Source organism: Drosophila albomicans, chromosome 2R (assembly GCF_009650485.2).
Source record: "Drosophila albomicans strain 15112-1751.03 chromosome 2R, ASM965048v2, whole genome shotgun sequence".
Taxonomy (NCBI): domain Eukaryota; kingdom Metazoa; phylum Arthropoda; class Insecta; order Diptera; family Drosophilidae; genus Drosophila; species Drosophila albomicans.
This window is the reverse complement of record NC_047631.2, coordinates 26,003,848-26,025,806: the sequence shown is the minus strand read 5'-3', so window position 1 is coordinate 26,025,806 and position 21,959 is coordinate 26,003,848. Positions and strand designations below refer to the sequence as shown.

The 21,959-nt window shown below is 40.7% G+C and overlaps 8 protein-coding genes across 9 annotated transcripts; 4 read left to right on the top strand and 4 right to left on the bottom strand.

The window, feature by feature from the left end:
* The first annotated feature begins 149 nt into the window (after positions 1-149).
* On the top strand, positions 150-3,181 carry LOC117573794 (serine/threonine-protein phosphatase 5). The gene is made up of 8 exons (XM_034257202.2): positions 150-431; positions 717-958; positions 1,022-1,172; positions 1,228-1,349; positions 1,408-1,678; positions 1,739-2,189; positions 2,254-2,335; positions 2,402-3,181. The coding sequence occupies exons 1-8, from the start codon at positions 263-265 to the stop codon at positions 2,459-2,461; spliced, it is 1,548 nt and encodes a 515-aa protein (XP_034113093.1). The 5' UTR covers positions 150-262; the 3' UTR covers positions 2,462-3,181.
* Positions 3,182-3,295: 114 nt separating this feature from the next.
* Positions 3,296-6,883, bottom strand: LOC117573793 (uncharacterized). Its single transcript, XM_034257200.2, has 5 exons — positions 6,610-6,883; positions 6,051-6,549; positions 4,901-5,998; positions 4,457-4,846; positions 3,296-4,396 (listed from the first exon to the last, which is right to left on the bottom strand). The coding sequence occupies exons 1-5, from the start codon at positions 6,792-6,794 to the stop codon at positions 3,323-3,325; spliced, it is 3,246 nt and encodes a 1,081-aa protein (XP_034113091.2). The 5' UTR covers positions 6,795-6,883; the 3' UTR covers positions 3,296-3,322.
* Positions 6,884-7,018: 135 nt separating this feature from the next.
* LOC117574816 (26S proteasome regulatory subunit 6B) lies at positions 7,019-8,478 on the bottom strand. The gene is made up of 2 exons (XM_034258784.2): positions 7,801-8,478; positions 7,019-7,724 (listed from the first exon to the last, which is right to left on the bottom strand). Exons 1-2 carry the CDS (start codon positions 8,321-8,323, stop codon positions 7,051-7,053), a joined length of 1,197 nt encoding a protein of 398 aa, XP_034114675.1. The 5' UTR covers positions 8,324-8,478; the 3' UTR covers positions 7,019-7,050.
* Positions 8,479-8,496: 18 nt separating this feature from the next.
* LOC117574814 (probable Dol-P-Man:Man(7)GlcNAc(2)-PP-Dol alpha-1,6-mannosyltransferase) lies at positions 8,497-11,349 on the top strand. 2 transcript variants are annotated; one of them, XM_034258782.2, is made up of 5 exons: positions 8,497-9,205; positions 9,269-9,442; positions 9,502-9,655; positions 9,718-10,089; positions 10,147-11,349. In XM_034258782.2, exons 1-5 carry the CDS (start codon positions 8,947-8,949, stop codon positions 11,270-11,272), a joined length of 2,085 nt encoding a protein of 694 aa, XP_034114673.1. In that variant the 5' UTR covers positions 8,497-8,946; the 3' UTR covers positions 11,273-11,349. The 2 variants fall into 2 exon arrangements, with proteins under 2 accessions (XP_034114673.1, XP_034114674.1); XM_034258783.2 differs by having other exon boundaries at positions 9,092-9,201.
* A 2-nt stretch (positions 11,350-11,351) lies between these two features.
* Positions 11,352-11,967, bottom strand: LOC117574817 (cytochrome c oxidase subunit 7A1, mitochondrial). Its single transcript, XM_034258785.2, has 2 exons — positions 11,823-11,967; positions 11,352-11,765 (listed from the first exon to the last, which is right to left on the bottom strand). The coding sequence occupies exons 1-2, from the start codon at positions 11,850-11,852 to the stop codon at positions 11,484-11,486; spliced, it is 312 nt and encodes a 103-aa protein (XP_034114676.1). The 5' UTR covers positions 11,853-11,967; the 3' UTR covers positions 11,352-11,483.
* Positions 11,968-12,295: 328 nt separating this feature from the next.
* On the top strand, positions 12,296-13,944 carry LOC117574988 (uncharacterized protein F21D5.5). The gene has a single exon (XM_034259058.2). It carries the CDS (start codon positions 12,367-12,369, stop codon positions 13,942-13,944), a length of 1,578 nt encoding a protein of 525 aa, XP_034114949.1. The 5' UTR covers positions 12,296-12,366.
* LOC117574989 (ADP-ribosylation factor-like protein 2) lies at positions 13,910-14,895 on the bottom strand. The gene is made up of 3 exons (XM_034259059.2): positions 14,628-14,895; positions 14,217-14,571; positions 13,910-14,159 (listed from the first exon to the last, which is right to left on the bottom strand). Exons 1-3 carry the CDS (start codon positions 14,690-14,692, stop codon positions 14,025-14,027), a joined length of 555 nt encoding a protein of 184 aa, XP_034114950.1. The 5' UTR covers positions 14,693-14,895; the 3' UTR covers positions 13,910-14,024.
* A 107-nt stretch (positions 14,896-15,002) lies between these two features.
* LOC117574990 (cytochrome c oxidase subunit 7A, mitochondrial) lies at positions 15,003-15,900 on the top strand. The gene is made up of 3 exons (XM_034259060.2): positions 15,003-15,155; positions 15,310-15,671; positions 15,740-15,900. Exons 1-2 carry the CDS (start codon positions 15,138-15,140, stop codon positions 15,559-15,561), a joined length of 270 nt encoding a protein of 89 aa, XP_034114951.1. The 5' UTR covers positions 15,003-15,137; the 3' UTR covers positions 15,562-15,671; positions 15,740-15,900.
* Positions 15,901-21,959: the final 6,059 nt, after the last annotated feature.

The following is a 21,959-nucleotide window of genomic DNA, read 5'->3' as shown; positions in this document are numbered from 1 at the left end:
TATTTTTTCTATTGTCATTACTTTGTCAAGAGAACAGGAATTCAAAGTTAAAAACAATTTCATGCTGAAATAGCGTTCTGAGGATTTGAAAATTGTAAAATCTTATCGATAATTAGCGCCAGTTTCTTCTTTGCTTGTTGCACACCACTAAAACATTTCGACGTTTGCAAGCACTAGAAAAGTTGCAGACAGTAAATAATATTAGAGAAATAAATAGTCAAGCAGGCAGCAGCAGCAGATAATTGTCAAATAAAAACATAATATGTCGTCCGCCGAACTGGAAAGTCAGCAGAAATGCACGGATAATCTGCAGGAACAAGCGGCCAATGCCGAGAGTAGCGCCAGTAAACGTGATTCAGCGCCGGAAGCAGGAGACCAAGGTTTTGCCGCGGCCGAGCAGTACAAAAATAAGGGAAATGATTTGCTCAAAAGTAAGTTACCAATGTCGTTACATCCATTACTTATACCACTCGCTACAATTTCGAAGTCACGGCCTTATGGGGATAACATCCTTCAGCACTCTCGCAAACAGCAAAAATGCGTCCCGTGCTCCCAAAAAAACGCTACCTTTCGACCTAACCTTAAAAGGCTGTGGGAAGTGAGATAATTTGTATCTTTCTTTGTTCATTTTTGAAGTAGTTATTTATCTTGTTTGGAACACGGAATTAGTTTCTTATGTGAAATAAACACCACACATTTATTGCTTTATTTTCTAGCCAAGGAATTTACGAAAGCCATCGAAATGTATTCGAAAGCCATAGAACTGTATCCAACCAGTGCAATTTACTATGCAAATCGAGCTTTGGCACATTTGCGGCAGGAAAACTTTGGTCTTGCGCTGCAAGATGGAGTGTCTGCGGTTAAGACGGATCCCAGCTACTTGAAAGGCTATTACCGACGAGCGGCGGCCCATATGTCCTTGGGCAAATTCAAATTGGCATTATCCGATTTTGAATATGTAAGCAGAATTTTAATTCATCAAATTACTTCACGATTTTACTGAATAACTGTGTTTTTGTAGGTGGCCAAGTGCAGGCCCAATGATAAAGATGCCAAGTTGAAGTTTACCGAATGCAATAAGATAGTTAAAATGCGCGCCTTTGAGCGCGCTATTGCAGTGGATAAGCCCGAGAAGACGCTATCGGAGATGTATAGAGATATGGAGAACATCAGTAAGCATTAGTTACATAACGAAAGAAGAAATATTAATTCAGCCTATTATTGCAGCCATTGAGGATGACTACAAGGGTCCTCAGCTGGAGGATGGCAAGGTTACTTTACAGTTTATGAAAGACCTTATGGAGCACTATAAGGCACAAAAGAGACTGCATCGCAAATTCGCCTATAAGGTATAACTATATAGTTGCATTTCGTAATTACGATACTAATATGTTAATTCTTTTACAGATACTCTGCGACATTGATGTTTATATGCGTTCACAGCCATCGCTGGTGGACATTAAGGTGCCAGGTGAGGAGAAATTTACCATTTGTGGTGATATTCACGGCCAGTTCTATGATTTGATGAACATCTTTGAGATCAACGGACTGCCATCGGAGAAAAATCCGTATCTATTCAATGGAGATTTTGTCGATAGAGGCTCATTCTCCGTGGAATGCATATTTACGCTTTTTGGCTTCAAGCTGCTGTATCCCAATCATTTCTTCCTGTCACGCGGTAAGCAAATAATGTGAAATCTGTTGGCCAGGCAATTAATTCGAATGTATGTTGAAATAGGCAATCACGAAAGTATCAACATGAATCAAATGTACGGTTTTACGGGCGAAGTTACGGCCAAGTACACCAGCGCAATGGCCGATATATTTACGCAAGTATTCAATTGGCTTCCACTGTGCCATTGCATCAACCAGAAGATTCTTGTCATGCACGGTGGTCTCTTCTCATCAGACGATGTTACATTGGATAACATTCGTCGCATCGATCGCAATTGCCAGCCACCAGAAGAGGGATTGATGTGTGAACTGTTATGGTCCGATCCGCAGCAATGGATGGGCCGTGGCCCATCGAAGCGCGGGGTAGGAATACAGTTTGGTCCCGATGTCACTGAAACATTCTGTAAACTTAACAAATTGGATTACATCATTCGCAGCCATGAAGTAAAGGATATGGGCTATGAAATGGCCCACAATGGCCAATGTATAACAGTCTTCTCGGCGCCGAACTATTGGTAAGTTTATAGCTATTGCTAAAGTTTTGAATCACGTATTAATTCCACATTTTATTTTGTATAGTGATACTATGGGCAACATGGGCGCATTTATAACAATTACTGGTAACAATCTAACACCAAATATCAGATCTTTTGAGGCTGTGGTAAGTTGTCTTCTCTAAGGTAATAGTTAAATGCATCTGTTAACACAAAAATTCGTACTATTTCAGCCACATCCTGATGTGAAGCCTATGGCATATGCCAATAGTCTGATGAACTGGCTGGCGTAGTCATAGAAACGTAGCAACTATGCATAACAATAGCTAAGCACACTATAAATTCCTAAAGAAAGAAAAAACAAAAACAAAAAGAACAACTAATAATCCCTTCCTGCCCATGCTTGAGAACCCACAATCGCAAAACACAACAACAAGAAAACTGGAAAACCACGAATTCTAAAATGCTCAAAGGACCTTTTAGCCAACAGCTTGCTTATTATTCGACTGTTTACAAGGTGGAGTTCGAGTAAATAACACTGTTGTGTTTTAAGTTGGACTGATGGCAACTGTGCATAGCAATCACTTTACAACAAACAAATTCTGCTATATTTGATACAAGAAAAACTATGCATACAAAGAATGATATAATTAATGTGGCTTTAAAAGTCAGATGCTAAGTTTAATTTGGGTGCTAAGCATCTGAGTAAATCACTTTAAAGTGTTTGTGCTATTAAACAAAAACTAAAACAAAATGAAGAGAAAAGAAACAACCCGTAAACAGTAAACAAATGTATTATGTTTATGCATAGCATTTTCTAAAAACAAAAAACTTTTGGCAATAATCTGCGTGGTCCACACAGTTTTAACATAATCTCCCCTATCCCTGCCCCGCCCGCATTTCTATATCCGTTTTTATTTTAATTTTTTTGCCCAAATGCTTTTGTTTCATCCTTAAATTTGTTTATATATCAAGTCATTTTAATAAACATTACGCAAGTTAGAAACAAAAAATACCTCAATAATCAATTTCAATTCAAATTCAATGCATCACAAAAGACATTTAGCATTAAATTCTGTAATATTAAACTATTTGAATGGAATGCAGAATAGAGCAATTGTGTAATAATTAAAATTGATTTCTTTTTTATTTAATTAGTTAAGATCAACATCGACTTGTTTGGCTAAACTTAATCCTATGACATCAAATATGTCATTCACATTTGTCTTGTAATCCTTGAGATGAGCGCGCTGCAACAGCGTCACATACACAAATGGTCCGTTGTAGTCAAATAGTTTGTGGAAAACTTCTGCAGCAAGTTGCTGCATTTCCTTGGGTTGTGCCTGTGACAAATACAAGGCCACAATGCTGAGCAGGTCATGCAAATGTTTTCCATCAATCTGCAAGCTTTGTATGAATTCCGGTAAATGTTGCAATAGCTTCAGCTGCAATTTGTATTCTTGCGTTGGAGCTAGAGATTTCTCTGCGATGCTGTGTACGCTGGCTGCCTTAAGGAATTCCCGCAGTTGTGGCAGTACATCACTAAGACTACGCTTCAAAATAAAATCCTTAGCATGCAAACCGAGTATGTGCAGAAGACTGAAACATCGACTCAACACAAGAGCATCTTTCTGACGGAATTTCTCAACCAGTGGCTGCCAAATTAGATGCACCAACGGCAAGAGTTCGTTCTCATAGTCCGCGAGCAGTGGCACTCCAGTAGCCAGGCATTCCAGTGCCAGAATTTGTTGCGTCTGCTCCGAGTTTGATAAGAACTTAATCACCTGACTTAATATCTCTTTAGTCATGGCAATATGACGCGGTAGCTCCGGTTTCGTAGGGTCTGTTGTCGAGGGATCCTCTTCGTCGCCTTCGGGCGGCATAGTGACATCCGGTTCTTCCTTGGGCGCATTATCCAAATCGATAGGTTCATCGATCGTTACCTTATTGAGAACATTTAGCCAAGTGTTTAAAATATGATGCTCCTCATCTTCCACTTGCATTTGAATGTCGTCAACTTGCTGCACTGTTTCACTTTGCCAACTGGTGACGTGACGCAGAAAGGCATTGAAGACACGCAGATATGAGTAAATGTTATCGGATTGATGCGACTTGGCGCACTCTTCACAGATTGTCTGGAATATGCTATCCAAGTGTGGCACATTGCCACGCGTGCTATACTGCAGCACTACGCTGAGAATATCCACGGCGGCGTTGCTCTCTGGCGACTATAAAAGTACAATACAAAAATAACTACTAAGAATAGACAGCTAACAACTTTAACTTGCCTTCTTCAGTAGAGTATTAAGATGGAATGTGATGTAGTCCGTGGAGCACTCAATGAAATGCGATGGTTGAGCATACTTCAATGCACGCTGGATGGACACAAAGGCAAATGTGGCAGCTTGATGCACAATTGTATTGCTGCTGGCCAACTTTAAAAGCACTCTATGCAAGCTGCGAAAAATGTGACGATCGAAGGTGTCACCAATAAAGCTGGCGCAATGACCCAAGGCATCTAGCACAATGCAGGTATGCAGCACATTAAATTGAGCATCTGAAATGCTGACGCGGCTGCTGAGCGGTTCGCTCTCATCGTCCGAATCACAATCCTGAGTGCGCACCTCCAAAGCAGCCGAGTACATACCAGGTGTATGATCCTGCCACCAAGATGTGGGCTGCAAAAATAAAGAATATTAGTTACAGAACATGTCGGTAAACATAGTTCCTACCTTATCGGGTTTGAGACGCCAAGATGCGTCTGGTTGCAACGCCAGCTGCCAGTGCTCATCTGCGAGCAGCTGCTCTACGAAAAGTTGGGCCAACTTTAAGCGACTGCTACGCTCAGTTCGTTGCTGTGGCGTTACCATAAGCGTGATCAATAATATAGCCTCATTCATAGAGGGACTGTGTTGTATGATCAAGTCTTGGCAAAAGTCAAAGATTAAATGATGCAAAGCAGGTTCGCTGCCCAGAAGCGCTCCAATGTCGTAAAGGGCATCCACGCAACGCTTCGAGCTAAGATATTTGAACTGGCGCCAAGGCAGTTGAGTGAGTTGTGCAGCCAACTCTCTGGTGCTGCCCTCAACGACTTTGCGCAACGAATACTCTTCGTTGAGCAGCTCACGTGATAGACGCTGATCCAGGGCGGACAGTAGGCACATGACAAACAGCGCCAAGTTCTTGGGCACCAGCATCAGCAGCTGTAATTTGTCGGCGCTGAGATTGTGCAAACAACCTTTAAGGAATAGCAGCTCGGCAAACTGTTCGTTGTCATCGCAACGATGTAGAATGCGTGGTAGTCTGTGCAGATGCGTATCAAGCAGCAATTCGGCATTTTCGTCAAAGATGCTTGAATAACGTTGTTGGTCCTGCAGCTGACGCAGTGTCGTTTGACACAGTTGTGCAATTTGTTGGTCCTCATCCTCAGACAAGGCCAAAGTGCTCTCTAGAAGGTGGAGGAAGTTCTGCTGCAGATTGCTGCCACAATTCTGAAGCAGTAGACAACACATTTCAGCGTATGCTTTGCGCACTTCGATGCTATCATGTGCTCTCAGTATACTAGTCTCGGCGAAAATGGGCGTCATGTGTTTCATGGAGGCTGTCATCCAGTCTGCGGAACGTGGGTTCGCTTGGAGCTGCCTCAGTCGCTCATCGTTCTGCTCTTGTGTGCTGCGTTTGCTTGCGAACAAATTTAAATCACTCGACTGCTCCTTACTGGCATTATCAAACAGCAATCGAAATGCATTCAGATCATAACGTCCACCCCCAATTTTATCCGTTTCCTCAAACATAATGCATATTATGCGACCCAAAGCCTTTACAGCCATCTGGAAATATAGTTATATTAATAAATAAAGTTTATGGCAATGACTCACTTACTGATTTGATGGTTTGGCCCATTTTGTCATCGCCCTTTGCAGTCACAAAGAGCACTGTTACAACTTTGGGCAGATAGATAAAGATGGTATTGGCAATTTGATGGCGTAGCACATAATCCGCCTCCAGGACACCTTCTTGCACACCAAACAGGACCATAAGGCAATCAAGCGATGCAATGACCAACTTGCGATACTTTTCCTGTTGTATAAGAGCCACTAGCGTGAGCAGCACTTGGCCAATTACCAACATCTTGTCTTTGGTGTAAAACATCTCAAGTACATCGCCTGGAGAACGTCGCAGTGCTTCCGACATGCAGAGCACAGCTGCCAATTTAATTTCCTCCGAGAGATTAGGCAGCATTTTGGCGCCGCCAGGATCCCGCAGCTGCAACAAAGCAGCCATGAGTATAGAGCGAAGGCCGCGTTCATCTGCTAGATAGAGCTGAGAAACGATATGACGCACTACGTCAAGCAAGCTAGTGCGCAGCTCCTGGCTTTCACTGCAAATAAATGAATAAAGTTATAGTTGAAGTACATTTGTGCAGCGAATGCAAACTTACCCTTTGAGCTCATCCAGCTTTATCACAAGCGGCACAACAACTTGTGCTTGAAATATGTGCGCTTGTGAAAAATCAAATCCTGTTACTTCCTGTTTGACTTTTGCCAGTGTTGTTTTGCTTGGTTGCTTGACGAAATCATCGACCGCCGGTCTAATGCGCAATACATACGCCTCTATAGAAGTCATTTTTGAAAAAAACACAAAAATCTAATAAAGTATTTTAAAACAACAAACAATCTCCCAACTTGTGAATTGTAAACACCGGCTAGGCGGTCTAGAGCAACAGCTGGCTTGAGCAGCTGTCAGCCTCACGTGTTTACGTAAGATGTGAATGGCAAATAAAATACGTTACATTAACTGACGTTGCATTTCGAATATTATTCATAATTGCTAATAAAAATACAAGCTTTTAATTATTAATTACTGATAACGTCACACATATTTAGTTGTAGAATTCGTGCTGTACATCGTCCTTGCGCACGCTAGTCTTGTACCCTTTCTCGAAGTCCTTGGAATGCGCTATGTAACGATTCTCGCGCACAGCATGCATGCCCGCCTCCTGACAAATGGCGTTGATGTCAGCATTGGAAATTTTGTCTGGTCGCGCTATAAACTCTTCGAGATCCACATCCTCAGCTAGATTCATTTTCGCAGTAATAGTGCTGAACACTAAACGCTTCTGACGTCGATCCGGTAATGGAAATTCAATCTTGCGATCTAAGCGACCAGGACGCAATAAAGCGGGATCCAAAGTGTCAGCACGATTGGTAGCCATGATGACCTTAATATTGGTGGTTTCATCGAAGCCATCCATTTGATTCAGCAGCTCCAACAGAATGCGTTGCACCTCACGATCAGCACCAGTTTGAGCATCAAAACGCTTGGTAGCGATGGCATCAATTTCATCAATGAAGATGACTGACGGTGCATTTTGTTTGGCCAGACGGAAGAGATCACGCACCATTCGCGGTCCCTCGCCCAAATATTTCTGTACAAACTCTGAGCCCACAACGCGTATAAAGGCGGCGGTGGTTTGATTAGCCACTGCCTTGGCCAACATTGTCTTGCCACAACCTGGTGGTCCGTAGAGCAGCACGCCACGTGGTGGATCAATGCCTAATGATATAAATAATTATTAAATTTCTACCAATAAAACTAATTCTTTATTACTTAGGAGTAAGTTCAAACTTACCAATCTGCTTGTACAAATGAGCATGCGTTAAAGGTAATTCCACAGCCTCTCGAATTTCCTGCTTTTGCATATCGAGTCCTCCGATGTCCGCATAACTTACATCTGGCTTCTCTTCGGCAGTCAGCATAGCAATTGTGCTATCTGCCTCTGGTGGCACCAAGTCCACCAAGCAGTTGCTCTGCTTATGCAAGGCCACCGAAGCTGATGGCTTCAATTGCTCCCGATCAATTGTGGACAAGACGCGCACATAATAATTGGAGCCTGTGGTGGAGGCAACGATACCTGTGTTCTGATCAACAGCCTCTAGGAATTGTCCAATCACCAGGGGCACAGCTTTGGCACGTTTCACCTCTTCTTGAGCGTGCAAATATTCCTTTTTCAAATTACGCTGTTCCTCTTTAATGTAGTCTTCCTGCACTTGCAGCAATTCCAGCTGAAGTTGTAAGCGCTTGTAACGCACATAGGCATCCGCCTCGTCCAAAAGGTATTCATTGTTATCCACTAACCCCCTAAATAAACCCATTTTTCACAAAAAGTTTAGAATTTCTAATTTCCGACAGTGAAATATAGAGACAGACGGAGAGCAGGAGAATGACTTGAACTTTCAAATTTGCCTAACAGGAAAAAAACAGCGCAAAGTGACCGCAAATTGAAATAACAAAAAGTGGTATTTAAACTACGCGCTTAAGAGCGGTCACACTACAGCAGTTAACAGCAACGCAGTGACTGGACCTATTATCGATAAGCTTCGTGACTCACGAACAGCTGTTAATGTTTTCTGTTGTGTTTTTTGTTGTTCGTGTTTTGCTCAACGTGGAAAAATCGTTCTATTTTTAAAACAACTTTCGATTTTATTTTGGAATTGTAAATTGTATTCCAAAGTAAAACTGCTCACACACGCTACGCCAAAACTAGCGTTAAAGTCTGGGCAATGTGCAAGCAATAAATAAAAGTAAAATAAAAGAATAAATCGAGTAAAAGCCGGCCGGGTTAATATTGGGTGATAGAAAATACGTCACCTGTGGAATATATGCATAGATATATGCAGATATATATGTGAATTGGCCAAAAACCGTAGCATTTGGTGACACAAATATGCTGACCATTATGTAATAAGCCACAAATACGATTGATTTGTTTGCTAAAATGGATGCACTCATCTTCCTGACGGCGGCGGCTCATCTCGTATATACGCCGTTCACCAAGGTCGAGGAGAGTTTCAACCTGCAGGCCATGCATGATATCTTATATCTGCGCAACAATTTTACGGCCTACGATCATCATGAGTATCCCGGTGTTGTGCCACGCACTTTCATTGGACCACTAATTGTCTCCATGTTGTCGGCTCCGTTTGTACTCCTCTTTGAGACATTGAGCATAAATAAATTCTGGGCACAATATGTAGGTAAAATAACACTGAAAATCAAACTGCTGAGAACTTCTAATGTAAATATATTTTAATTTATAGTTCGTCTTGTTTTGGCTGGCGCTATTTCAATTGCCTGGCATAATTTGCGTCAAGCGGTGACCAAGATCTATGGCATTGAGGTGCGTTTATGGTTCACGGCTATCACCATAACGCAATTCCATTTCATTTTTTACATGACACGCCCTCTGCCCAACATCTTTGCATTGCCACTAGGTAAGCTTTCGTTGATTTTATGCATAATATCCATTTATTAATATGCACTCTGCTTGCAGTGCTCTATGCTTTGGCATGTTGGATGCGTGGCCAATACAAACCTTTCATCATTTGCTCGGGCATCGCGATCATTGTTTTTCGCTCAGAATTGGCACTGTTTTTGGGCCTGCTTCTTGCCTTCGATCTGGTGCAACAGAAGTTATCCATTGATGGGTGTGTTAAACAACGATCCCAAGCCATGATTGATCACTCATTAAAATAATTTCCCTTTACAGCTTACTGAAGATTGCTGTGCCCGCTGGCGTCGGCATTTTGACAGCTACGGTCTTGGTAGATTCATTCTTTTGGCGCCGCCTGCTTTGGCCCGAGGGCGAGGTGTTATGGTACAACACTATACTCAATAAGAGCTCCAACTGGGGCACCTCACCGCTGCTTTGGTACTTTTACTCCGCTTTGCCACGGGCTATGGGCGTTTCTTTGGCTTTTGTGCCCATTGGCATTTATTTGGAACCACGCATACGACCGCTTGCGTTGTCGGCACTGGGATTTGTGCTACTCTACTCTTTACTGCCCCACAAGGAGCTGCGCTTTATAATCTACGTGTTTCCGGTTCTCAACATAGCATCAGCCTGCGCTTGCCACCGCATGTAAGTCAATAGCTCTGGAGTGATTTCATATATCTAACCGTGTCTTATTTTTGTCAGGTGGATTAACAGCGCCAAGTCTGCATGGCATAGTTTTGTGGCTCTAATCGCTGCTTCCCATTTGCTGCTTAATGTGCTTATTACCATCTTCCTTCTTGTCGTTTCGGGCACAAATTATCCGGGTGGTGCAGCGCTGTCGCGACTGCATCGTTTGGAGGCCAGCAATCCAAATGTTTCGGTGCACATTGCAAATTTGGCTGCCCAAAGCGGCGTATCGCGTTTCATGGAAATCCATAGTGATTGGATCTACAGCAAGGATGAGACAATGAACTATACTCAAGCAGAGATGGCGAGATACAGCCACCTGTTGGTAGAGGCGAAGAATAAGCATAACACGGAATTGTGGACAGCGTTGCAGGATGATTTTGACACCATGGAATTTGTGGATTGCTTTAATAGCATTGGGATTCAGTACAATTCGCTGTTTCCGGTGCGCATCAAGACAAAACCTTGCATTGGAATTCTTAAAAAACGTTTTAAGGCTGTGAATGAAAAGAAGAAGTCAAAAGATAAAAATATAAAAGATAATACGAAACCTAAGCAGAAGAAGGACAAATCTAAAGTGAAAATAGTAGAGGCAGTAGAAGAAATACCCTTAGAGCCAGTAATGCAAGAGGAATCTAAGCTGGACACCGCAGTAAATTCAATTGAACCTTCTGAGCAAGTATCCAGTGTTGAACCACAGCAGGAGTTGGAGATTGACGATGATGATGGCATAGTTGCCACTGTGGAAGAATTTTCTTTGGAAGTTAACGCAGATCCAATAGAAGTGGCTAAGGAAATAAATTTCCAGGAATTGCGCAATCTTGCTCTCAAGCAAACAACTCACAAATCCCGTGCCGCAACCAAACTAAAATTACGAAAGATTATCGAACAGCACTTCAGAGCCAAGGGGCGACATATCGAAAACGATTCGGCCGAACAGCATAAACCGAATGCTGGGCAACGGACTGGCATCCGTCAATCTGTGAAATCCATCATTAAGCAGGAGAAAATTAAGGAGATGATCGAGCAGATTGCCACTATGGATCTGACTCGTGTTTGCGACCTGGAAAAGACATCGACAAAGGACTGCCTAAAACAGGTCATAGATAAAATGGACGAAGAGAGCATAAAACCCCAATGATACCCTTTTGACTTTGCTCCCAAAAATATAAAATGTATTTTTTCAAGTTTTTTGAAATAAATGTATCCCAAAGACAATATCATGCTAATGTCGTATTTATTGTGTGTATGATGAATGAAATGCTGCATAAATGATATGTTAAAAAAAAAAAAAAAAAACACGTTTAACTTCGTAAACTTGTATTAAATATCATTCAACCATAATGAATTCTCTAGGCAATTATATAGCCAAGCCAAAGCCATACATCGCCAATGGTACCCAGTACACAAAGGAATAGTGTAAATCTGTAGAGGACGCCATCCGCGATACCTCCTTTTAGGAACACTGGGGTACCATTGTCCGTCTGGAATTTCTTTTGCAACTTGGCCATCTTAGGAGTCAATTTTCCAGGTGCCATCTGTTGCTTTAGATGTGGAGACGCCTGAAACGAACGGGACGCAACAAGCATTGGAGAAGCTATGCTGCCGCATCGACTAATGTCGCACAGTAGTGGCTACAAAAAAGGAATCGAATTATTAACGAGAATAAATCCATTGATTGCAGTGCTTACACAGAATTTGGAAATCAAAGTCCTCTGCATTTTGTAGTATAAATTTTCAGCAGAAGAAAATTTATAGTGTTCTAGTAGCAAAAAGTTTTTAGAATGAATAAACTACGTTTACAGCCTGCCGAGTTGAAGAATAAAATGATATTTAAAACCATAACTGCCATTAGTTTCATATTTTCAAATTCGATAAGCTTTGATTGCGATAACTTCATTTGTCCAATAAGAATCAAGAGAATACATTTCGAATTATTGTAACGGTTATTATGCATTTCATGCTTAATTGTTATTAAATGGAATAGTGCTACACGATTGATTTTGAAAATGAACTGCATTTTTTTCCAATAGTAGTCATGAAAACAAAAGTGTTGTTACAAAACCGATAAGCAAACAGCCATCTCGATAGGTCCAAATGCGAATTGCGCAATTGGTATATTTTTGTAATGTAGTATATTTAAAAATATAACTTGCGGTCACGCTGCACATTCATCAGTTTTGAATCAGTTGTTTCTTCTTTGTTGTTTATTGATTATTTAAATATTTATTGAGTATGTCCTTGGCAAAGTACCTCAATCGCTCAGCGGCCAAATCTAGTAAAGAGGCTATATCGCGGATCTGCACATTGAGGCCCGTGGAGGCCGAGCACAGTGCCATACAATTGACGAACGGTGAGAATATTATTGGACGCAGCAAGGAAACCGGCATCAGAGATTCCCGCTGCTCGAAGCGACAACTACAGCTGCAAGTTAATCTGCAACACGGAAGTATACAGCTTAAAGTGTTAGGTATCAACCCATGCGGTATCAACGGTGTCATGGCTATGCAAGACACGGAACGTGAACTGAAGCATGGTGATCTTATAGAAATTGTTTACGGCCGACATCCATATGAAGTGCACTTCAAACCAGCCCCAAACGAAGAACAAGAGAATAGCACAGACGTGGACATGGAGAGCAGCCTTCCAATTGCCAGTGATCAAGAGCACTGGGATTCAGTGGCCAATGGTAAATTGGTAATCTTTAGTAGCGCCGGCTTAAGGGCATCAAACAAAATTGCCGGCTACGACATGGACGGCACCATTATCACTACTAAGTCCGGCAAAGTATTCCCCAAGAACACGGACGACTGGAAAATCATCTACCCTGAAGTGCCCGAGAAACTGCAGCGACTGCATAAGGATGGCTTCAAAATTTGCTTCTTTACAAATCAAGCGGGCATTGCACGCGGTACCGTTAATCTGGATGAGTTCAAAGTGAAAGTCAAGAATATAGTTAAAAAGTTGAATGTGCCTATTCAGGTCTTCGTAGCCATAGGCAATGGGTATTATCGCAAACCGTTGCCTGGTATGTGGGAGCACTTAAAACAGGAACTGAACGACAATGTTGCTGTGAAGGAAGAGCGTTGTTTCTTCGTAGGCGATGCTGCTGGTCGGCCGGAAACCGGCAAAGGCGTTACGAAGCAACGAAAGGATCATTCACTGGCTGATCGCCTGTTTGCTGCCAACATTGGCCTATCTTTCTACACGCCCGAGGTTCATTTTCTCAACAGGCGCATAGAAGAATGGAATAAGCCTGATTTTGAACCCAGCACCGTCGATGTGGACATTCCTCAGTTTGAGCCAAGTGATGTGGAATTTGACACGAAAAAAAGCGAAATGATTATTGTGGTTGGATTGCCGGGTTCGGGAAAAAGCCACTTTTGTGCCGACGTGCTGGCTACTAAAGGTTATGTGATTGCCAATGCCGACACTTTGGGCAGCACCCAAGCCTGTCTAACAGCCTGCCAGCGCGCCCTAAAATCAGGAAAGTCTTGTGTGGTGGACAATACCAATGTGGATGCGGCATCGCGTAAGAAATTTGTAGCGCTAGCGCAAGAAACCAAAATCCCTTGCCGTTGCTTCGTAATGAATGTGACGCCGACGCAGGCGAAGCATAATATTGTTTTCCGAGAGCTACAGGACACTGGACACTCGTCCATCAACGACATGGTCTTTAACATGATGAAGAAAAAGTATCAAACGCCCAGCCTAGATGAAGGCTTCACTGCTGTCCACAAAGTTAACTTTAAGCCACAGTTCGCAAACGAAAAGGATGCTAAGTTATACAAAATGTATTTGCTTGAAAAGTAAACTTTAAGTTAATCCTGTTAATGTGCTAGGCTTTGCTTCTGCAGATGTATAGAATGTGTATGCTGGGGAAGTACGCAAATCTAATCTAGGGTAAATATTCGCTTGGCAATATCATCGATTAGCCAATCCATGGAACTCAGCAGCTTTTCGCCTGTGACAGCGCTTACTCCAGCGACCAGCCAATGATGCGTTGTGATGTCATCTAAACACAATATCTGTAAGCCATAAGAAGTTAATAAATGTTTAAAATTTCTCCTATAGTTTAAGATTACCTCTTTGATTTCTGTGGAATTTAAGGCGCCGGGCAAATCCTGTTTATTGCACAATACTAACAATGTAGCCCCGGCCAAGCGCTCCTCCTGCAATAGTACTTGCAGTTCCTGTTTACAACTCTCTAGACGCATTCGATCTGCACTGTCCACAACCCAAACTAAACCATCTGTGCACTCAAAGTAGTTGCGCCAATAGGATCGCAATGATTTCTGGCCGCCCACGTCCCACATATTGAGTGTGTAACCATTGTGTTCCAGTGTCTTAATGTTAAAGCCCAGAGTGGGCGAGATTGTGTCTATGGGTTCGCCGTTAAAGCGCTTTAGAATCGTTGTTTTGCCTGCATTGTCCAGGCCACTAAAAAAAACAAGAGCATGAATCACATTTGACAATTGACAACCAAACAAACTTACAGTAAGAGTATACGCATCTCTTTTTCCTTTTGACGCATCTTTTTCAATACTGTTAGAAAGCCCATTATGCAGCTTAACTATTTCTTGACTCCTTAATCTAATAAATAAATGTAAATACATCAGTTGGTTGACAGCCAGCTGCGGCAAATATAAAATAACAATAAATGTTTACTGTGAATACCGCCAACGCCTTTGTGTGAATAGCAAATTTCGGAGGGTTGACACTATCGATGTATTTGATATCGATTTTTTGCCAAAGAATATAAATTCTTTTTTATTACTGAATTTAATGAAATAAGAATATTTAATTAAAAAAAGCTTGCTTTTCTCAATTCTAAATAATTTTTTGTCGTTCGCAAAGTTTTTAGTGTGGTATATTTGTAACAAGGTGGCAACGCCGTTCTCCATAGACGTCAAACAGCTGTCATAACCTGGGGCCCGTGAATTTTTCGATTCAGCCTGTGAACTCTTGCATTTCAGCGACTAAAAATAAAATATTTATTTAGCAAAATGATGAACTTGTCCAGAGTAAGTGCCATTAACAGACATTTATGCATTAGGGGAAGTAGCATGGATAATTTATCCATGTTACTTTTCCAGGAAGCATAATAATGATGCATTCAATTACGTAAGTTGCTGGAGTCCCCAAAACTAACCGCACATTTGCTTTTTGTTATCGCAGGCCGTTGTCCGCAGCTTCAGCACTGCTACCACCCGTCGTGCCACCGCCACCAGCAAGGATCAGATCGAGAAGGGTTACTTTGAGATCCGCAAGGTGCAGGAGCATTTCCAGAAGAAAGATGGCAAGCCCGTCTTCTTGAAGGGATCCGCTGTCGACAATGTGCTGTACCGCATCACCATGGCGCTGGCTCTCGTCGGCATTGGTGGCATGGGCAAGCTCTTCTGGGAACTCAGTGTGCCCAAGAAGGAGTAAGGCAACAGCAACGTTATAGTCGTATCCCTTTATAAGCTAAGCAAAAACAAAAGCAGCCCCCGGCCCCAATTTGCAGCGTAGTATCCCTTATATTTCTATGTTTTGATAGTGTGAGTGAAAATCAATGATTATTATTGAATATTATACCTAACTAATATAATATATGCATTCCTTGCAGAGCTGAGAACCCGCAAAAAAACCTAGTGTGTCCTAGAATGTTTCCTGTTGCTTGTTAGCATAACTTAAGTTAAAGTTAAAAGTGTAACTGAACATTCGCAAAATGAGCATTTCAATCGTGGAAATATAAGAACTTGGCTGTAAAGTTATAAGATTACACAACGCTGTCTTTTACTCAACTGCACTCTGCAAGTCGTGCGGCAAATCAAAGGATCAGATCGTGCATAACATATGGTCGCTTATTTGTCAATGTAAATTTGGCGAATATTTTTTGTCTTTGGCCCGAGGGAAAATAAATAAATTGCATTGACATTAAATAAACAAAACAGCGGCAGCAAAACGAATTTTTGGCGTCGTTCCGTTTTGGATGTTTTGGTGTCGAGATTGGTGAGGATTGGATGAGAAGAGAGAGAAGCGAACGCGTTTTATAAATCAAAGGGCGGCAACTCGGCGCGTTGCCTTTGCCATGGAAATGTATTTTAAATCGAGCGAATCATGCTGCGCTTTAACACACACACGCAATACATCCATAAGTGTGTATATGTGTGTGTGTTTATTAATAACTATAAGAAAAAATAAAAGAGGAGCACAAAAAGACAGCGGAGCAGAGAAGTGCAGCGAAATGTGCAATTTAAGGCGTTTTCATTAGTTATTTCTCCATAAACACTTAAATAAAATTAAAGCATTTGAAATAACAAAACAAAAACAAATGCAAGAAATGAAATAAAATTGCAAAGAAGACGCAACACTCACACTTAATATAGCCATTTGAAGAGGGAGAGCAATAAGACGAAGAACAACAATTTTGCTATTTCATTTGCCGTTACGGACCATTTACATTTTTGGATGTGCACGCGAAGCGCATAAAATGAACACAAGTTTACGTTTAACATATTTCTGAAACGGAGGAGGATGTTGGCTGTTGTGTAGGTGGTTTAAGTACTTTGCTCGAACCCACAACTAAAATCCAAAAACCGAGTGTGGAATGGAGTACATTGTACTCATCTACAGATTCCCTGAATTGCTTGATCGCTTTCGCAAAAAAACCAAAAAAAAAAACGAGAAATAATCATAATCTAGATTCGAGAATTATTTCCATTTTTGCTTAATTAATTAAATGCACACAGCGTGCAATAGAAATTATGTGCACTTGTCGCAAACTTATTATATTTTCATAGACTGTGAAAAATGTGCTAGAAGCTATTCCAATTATGGGTCCGCTACTGTATATTAGGCCAACCAACTACGGCCTGAACAGAACTGCGCCGGGAATTCGTTGTTCCACACGAGTGAGCGCAGTGGGATTGCCATAATAACTCCAAATGCATAGAAGATGCGAAACTAAATGTTTTCGCCTCCCAATTCTTGTACGCTGCCAAAAACAATAAGAACGAGAGAGAGAAAGAACATTGTAGTCATGCTGATAATGAAATACTCTTGAAAAGTTAAGGTAAGATATAAAGAAGTAAGAGAATTCTTCAAGAAATAAAGTTTTAATAACTTTCTAAGATCTAATCGCGCTTTTAAAAGTAACGAAACTTTTCAATGACAACTTGATGCTGATTTCTAATTTTGAGATTTGCTTTTGTTTGTACATATTTTATTTTTTTTATTATCTGCAATCTTTCTTATTGACAATAGATCGATTTTATGTGTATTTAACTTTTTTTTAATATAAATAATAAAGAGATTCTCATTTTAAGATGAGAATAATGAAACGAACTTTCAATCACAACAAACTTCATCAAAAAATTACAATAACCAAGACTAGTGTATTTCAAAAAGGGCGGGAAGAAGTAGCGTGTAGAATCAAGAATCGAAAAATGTGTTTCATTAAATGTTATTTATAGTCAGCAATTTTATGCATTTAAAGCGCGTCTATCAACGGCAGCATCAACAGCAGCAGCATCAGCAGCAGCATCTGAACATCGCCATGCGGAAACGGCAACGACGCCATATTGAAATTAACTGTGGCGCGCTTTTGATGAAGGGTGCACGAGTGAGATAGCTGCATAGTTGCAGAGCGCCATTGCGACCCCGATACCGATCTCGATCCCGATCCTAATAGTCTAATAGCAGAAGATAGAGCCCATGGCAATACGGTGAAACTTTCACCTTTTGTTTGTTTTTACAACGGCACAGATATATTTTTTAATTTTTATTTTCGTGCTTTTTATACCCGCTACCCATAGGGTAGAAGGGTATTATAACTTTGTGCCGACAGGAAATGTATGTAACAGGTAAAAGGAGGCATCTCCGACCCTATAAAGTATATATATTCATGATCAGCGTCAACAGCCGAGACGATCTAGCCATGTCCGTCTGTCCGTCTGTGTGTCTGTGTGTCCGTCCGTCTGTCCGTATGAACACCTAGATCTCAGAGACTACGAGAGATAGAGCTATAATTTTTTTTCGACAGCATTTGTTATGTTTGCACGCAGATCAAGTTTGTTTCAAATTTTTGCCACGCCCACTTCCGCCCCCGCAAATCAAAAAAATCGAATAACAAGCGTAATTTTAAAGCTAGAGTTGCAAATTTTGGTATATATAATAATAACTATAGTAGTTATGATTCCTGAAAATTTGGTTGCGATCAGATAAAAATTGTCGAAGTTATAATAGAAATACTTTTGTATGGGCAAAAACGCCTACTTATAACGGTCTTAGTTACTTTGGCTGACAATCTGGTATATTGAGCCGTCTATGGTATATTTTGAATGCGGTACTATATTGATATACCAAACATATCATTTGGTATATTTTTAGTATTTTTTTAAAGTATTTTCGGTATATTTTCAAAATGACACCGCAATATTTTGCCCTTATTAAAAATGGGTAGCGGGTATCTCACAGTCGAGCACACTCGACTGTAACTTTCTTACTTGTTTTTTCTGGTTTCACGTGAAATATTGCCGGGCAAACGGCGTGCGCTCAGGTCCAGGTCCATGCCTAGGGCCCAGGCCCAGGCCCAAAGACCCAGACCCAGGCCGTTGCCGTTGCCAATGCTCTGCAACCGTCTGTCGCATCAGTCGCAGTAGCAGCCGCAACCACAAATCAGAATGTCGTTGAAGCATTCAAGTGCAACCGCCGTGAAGCGAACTCGCTGCTGCCGCCGCCGCCGTTGCTGCCGCTGTTGTTGCTTCTGTCTCCGTCTTCGTCTTCGTCTCCGTCTGCGTTTCCGTCACCGTCTCCTTGTCTCCATCTCCATCGCAGCAGTTTGCGGCAAATCTCGACAACTCTCAGATGAACGGCCGTTGAGTGAACAACGTCAACGTTTCGTCTCTTGTCAGATTGCTCTTTCTTTGTGGGAGGCGAAGGCGGAGGTGGTGGGCACACAACTGGGCACAGTAGTTAAAAACCTTCAAACGAAATTCGTGTATCGATCGATCTAGGCACGTCCAACATCACGCAACACACAACACACAAATCGTTCAACACCCGAAACCCGTTTGGCCTATTAACACTTCGATTACAACTCAACTTTTTTTTCGTTTCTTTATTTTTTTGTATTTTTACCGCATTTCTGGGTGGTCTTGAACGACGCTTTTAGTTAAATTTTGATTTATTTGAGCTTCAATTAGTCGATGAACAAATCTGTTGATTTATTTGCTTTTAATTATTGTTTGAAACCACAAAGCCGTGCCACACTGGCACAGGTTAGAGGGCGTCCGTCACATCCCCAATCCCAATCCAAATTTTGAAAATCCAAAAAATAATCCCTGACACTGACACATTTTGGCTTCCGACTCTTTAGTCTTGTGAGCTAAGCTAAGTAAACTGCCCAAGAAGGTTTTTAATTAACACCATCAATATAATTTACGACAAAACATCAAATACGCGCGCACATTATTAATGGAGGTTTAAGTGATTATACCCGGTAGCTAAAATAAGGTAGGACGATGCAATAAAACAGTTAGCCTGTCTGTTTCCAAATCTTTAAACAAAAAATATGGATCTCCTGTATCGATATTCATATCTAACTTTGTTTTTTTTTTGCCAGCCCCAAAATGTAATTAATAATATTTTGCAAAGTAGTACAGACTCTGTATGAAACTACCAAGTACTTTAAGTGAATCTGCAAATGGAACCTAAAGTATAAAGAAAGTGGATAAAATATATCAATTTTTAAGAATTTTAACTTTTTTCTTCACTTGTAAAATGTAGTTCAATTTTATGGTGGTAAGATTCTGAAAGTTGTGTCCTCGCAATTTATTTTTTTAAGAGAAGGGAGTATGGTAGAAATGTATTTCTTATTTAAAAATCTAATTTCATTTTACAAACAAAAACTTAATTAAGAGTCGAGTTGATTAGTTTTCCATTGACATAAAATAGTGTGTCAATAAATGAAATTCTTTTTCATTAATGATAAAGAAACAAGGAGCATCTCGCAACCAATATTCCAGAAGAAATTTATCACGCAGACTGAATAGCAATTAAATATGCATCGCAGATCATATTGTAGTAACATGTTTTTAATATAATTTCATTGAAGTGCATCCATCACAACATTCAACAACATTATATTTTATATTGGATTCATCCATGATTGAATTTGGGGCTTGTGTTATGGTAAACAAACAAAAGCCGCTACAGATCCGCAGTGATGCCGAGAAAAGTACTCTTAAAAATACTGAAATGCATATTTGAAATTTATAAACCATAACGCCCCCAGACAATGGGAATAGAAATGAGAAAATGGAATTGGGAATGGGAATGGGAATGGGTAACAGAGAGAATCGAATCGGCGTGAAAGATGCGCTTCCCATTTCCCGCTACTCCGACAAGCGATGAAGATGTTTTTAGCCTGTGAAACTGAAAACCGAGCGAAGTAGAAACATGTGTCCAAATCGAGTCCTAACAACCTACCGCGCAATATTGCGACTATTCCAGGTCATTTCACATTGGCTTGTTAGCAACGTTGCACGGGTGCGAACCTCTCGGATCAGGTGACAGTTGCGGTGCGTTGCCTCTCAAGTGAGCCGCCTCGAGTTTACTCCAATAATTCATCGTCAACTGCAATTGCGCTGAGCCGTTTTATGTCCAGCGCGAGGGAGCAAGGACATCCAATACTCAAGTGCATTGCATAACATCATCATCGGTAACCACTTAGAGATCTTTACTATACCTTAAGTGGCTGCTTGGCGTAGACAATTCGACGCTTCCGTCCGTCCAGTGTTAACACCCTTTTTTGGTGTTATGTCATATGTGTAGCTTGGGTTCGATTCTGTGCCGAATGTGTCAACTTTATAGCACATTTTGCCCACTTTACGACATTTGAAGCCTCTCTCGTTCCTCCGTTCCCATTCCCGATCTTCCCGATCCCACTCGCGTCTCTGTCACGGATGCGCCTTTTGTTTTGTTAAGTGTCGTGCATATTTTGTCGCCGATGTTATTTTTGTTGGATGTTGAATAACACTAAAATAAGACAGAGATTGAGCAGCACAAGAAAAACACATAATATTCATTTGTTATGCTTGTCATTTGTCGCTGCTCGCGGCAAAACTTCAAAGCATGTCACCCAATTTGTTAAACGCAGATAATTTGCTCTCCAACTCTCCATCTGGGTTCGCATCCACCACAGTTTCAAAATGTGGGGCTTTGACTTTTCGCATATGCTCAATTATTAGCGTTATATACGTGCATGTGTTTATATAAGTCATCAAATATCGCAACATACACTTTACTGAATAAATATTATACAAAATAATAATATAAATATTTTTAAATCAATGTTTTCAAGGCTGGTTTCTATAGCTAAGAAAATGTTAATTACTTTGAAAAACATTTTTAAATAAATGTATTCTTAGATATTGCTAAAAACACATCCTTGATTTTTTGTTAGCGTTTTTGTCTCTTTGAAAATGTAATATAATATGATTATTCAAAAGGTTGGTGTTTAATGTGCAATCATATTCAATTAATGCAATTGCCATTATCATAATCTTTGGGAATAACCAAATAAAAAATGTGAAATTACAGAAAAATTACTTATTCCTAAAACTAGTTTTTAAAAAAATTCTAGCGTCGAAGACCTTAGTCACTCCAATTGCAATAAAATAATAATAATAATTTACATAATTAAATTGCATAACGTTAACTACCAATGTTGATTTATAGAATAAAATAAACTTAACATAAACATTTTCAATATTTCAAATATAGAATTAAGCATAAGTCAATACAAAGTTTCATTAAGTATGCAAGTTTCAAATAAATAAAAT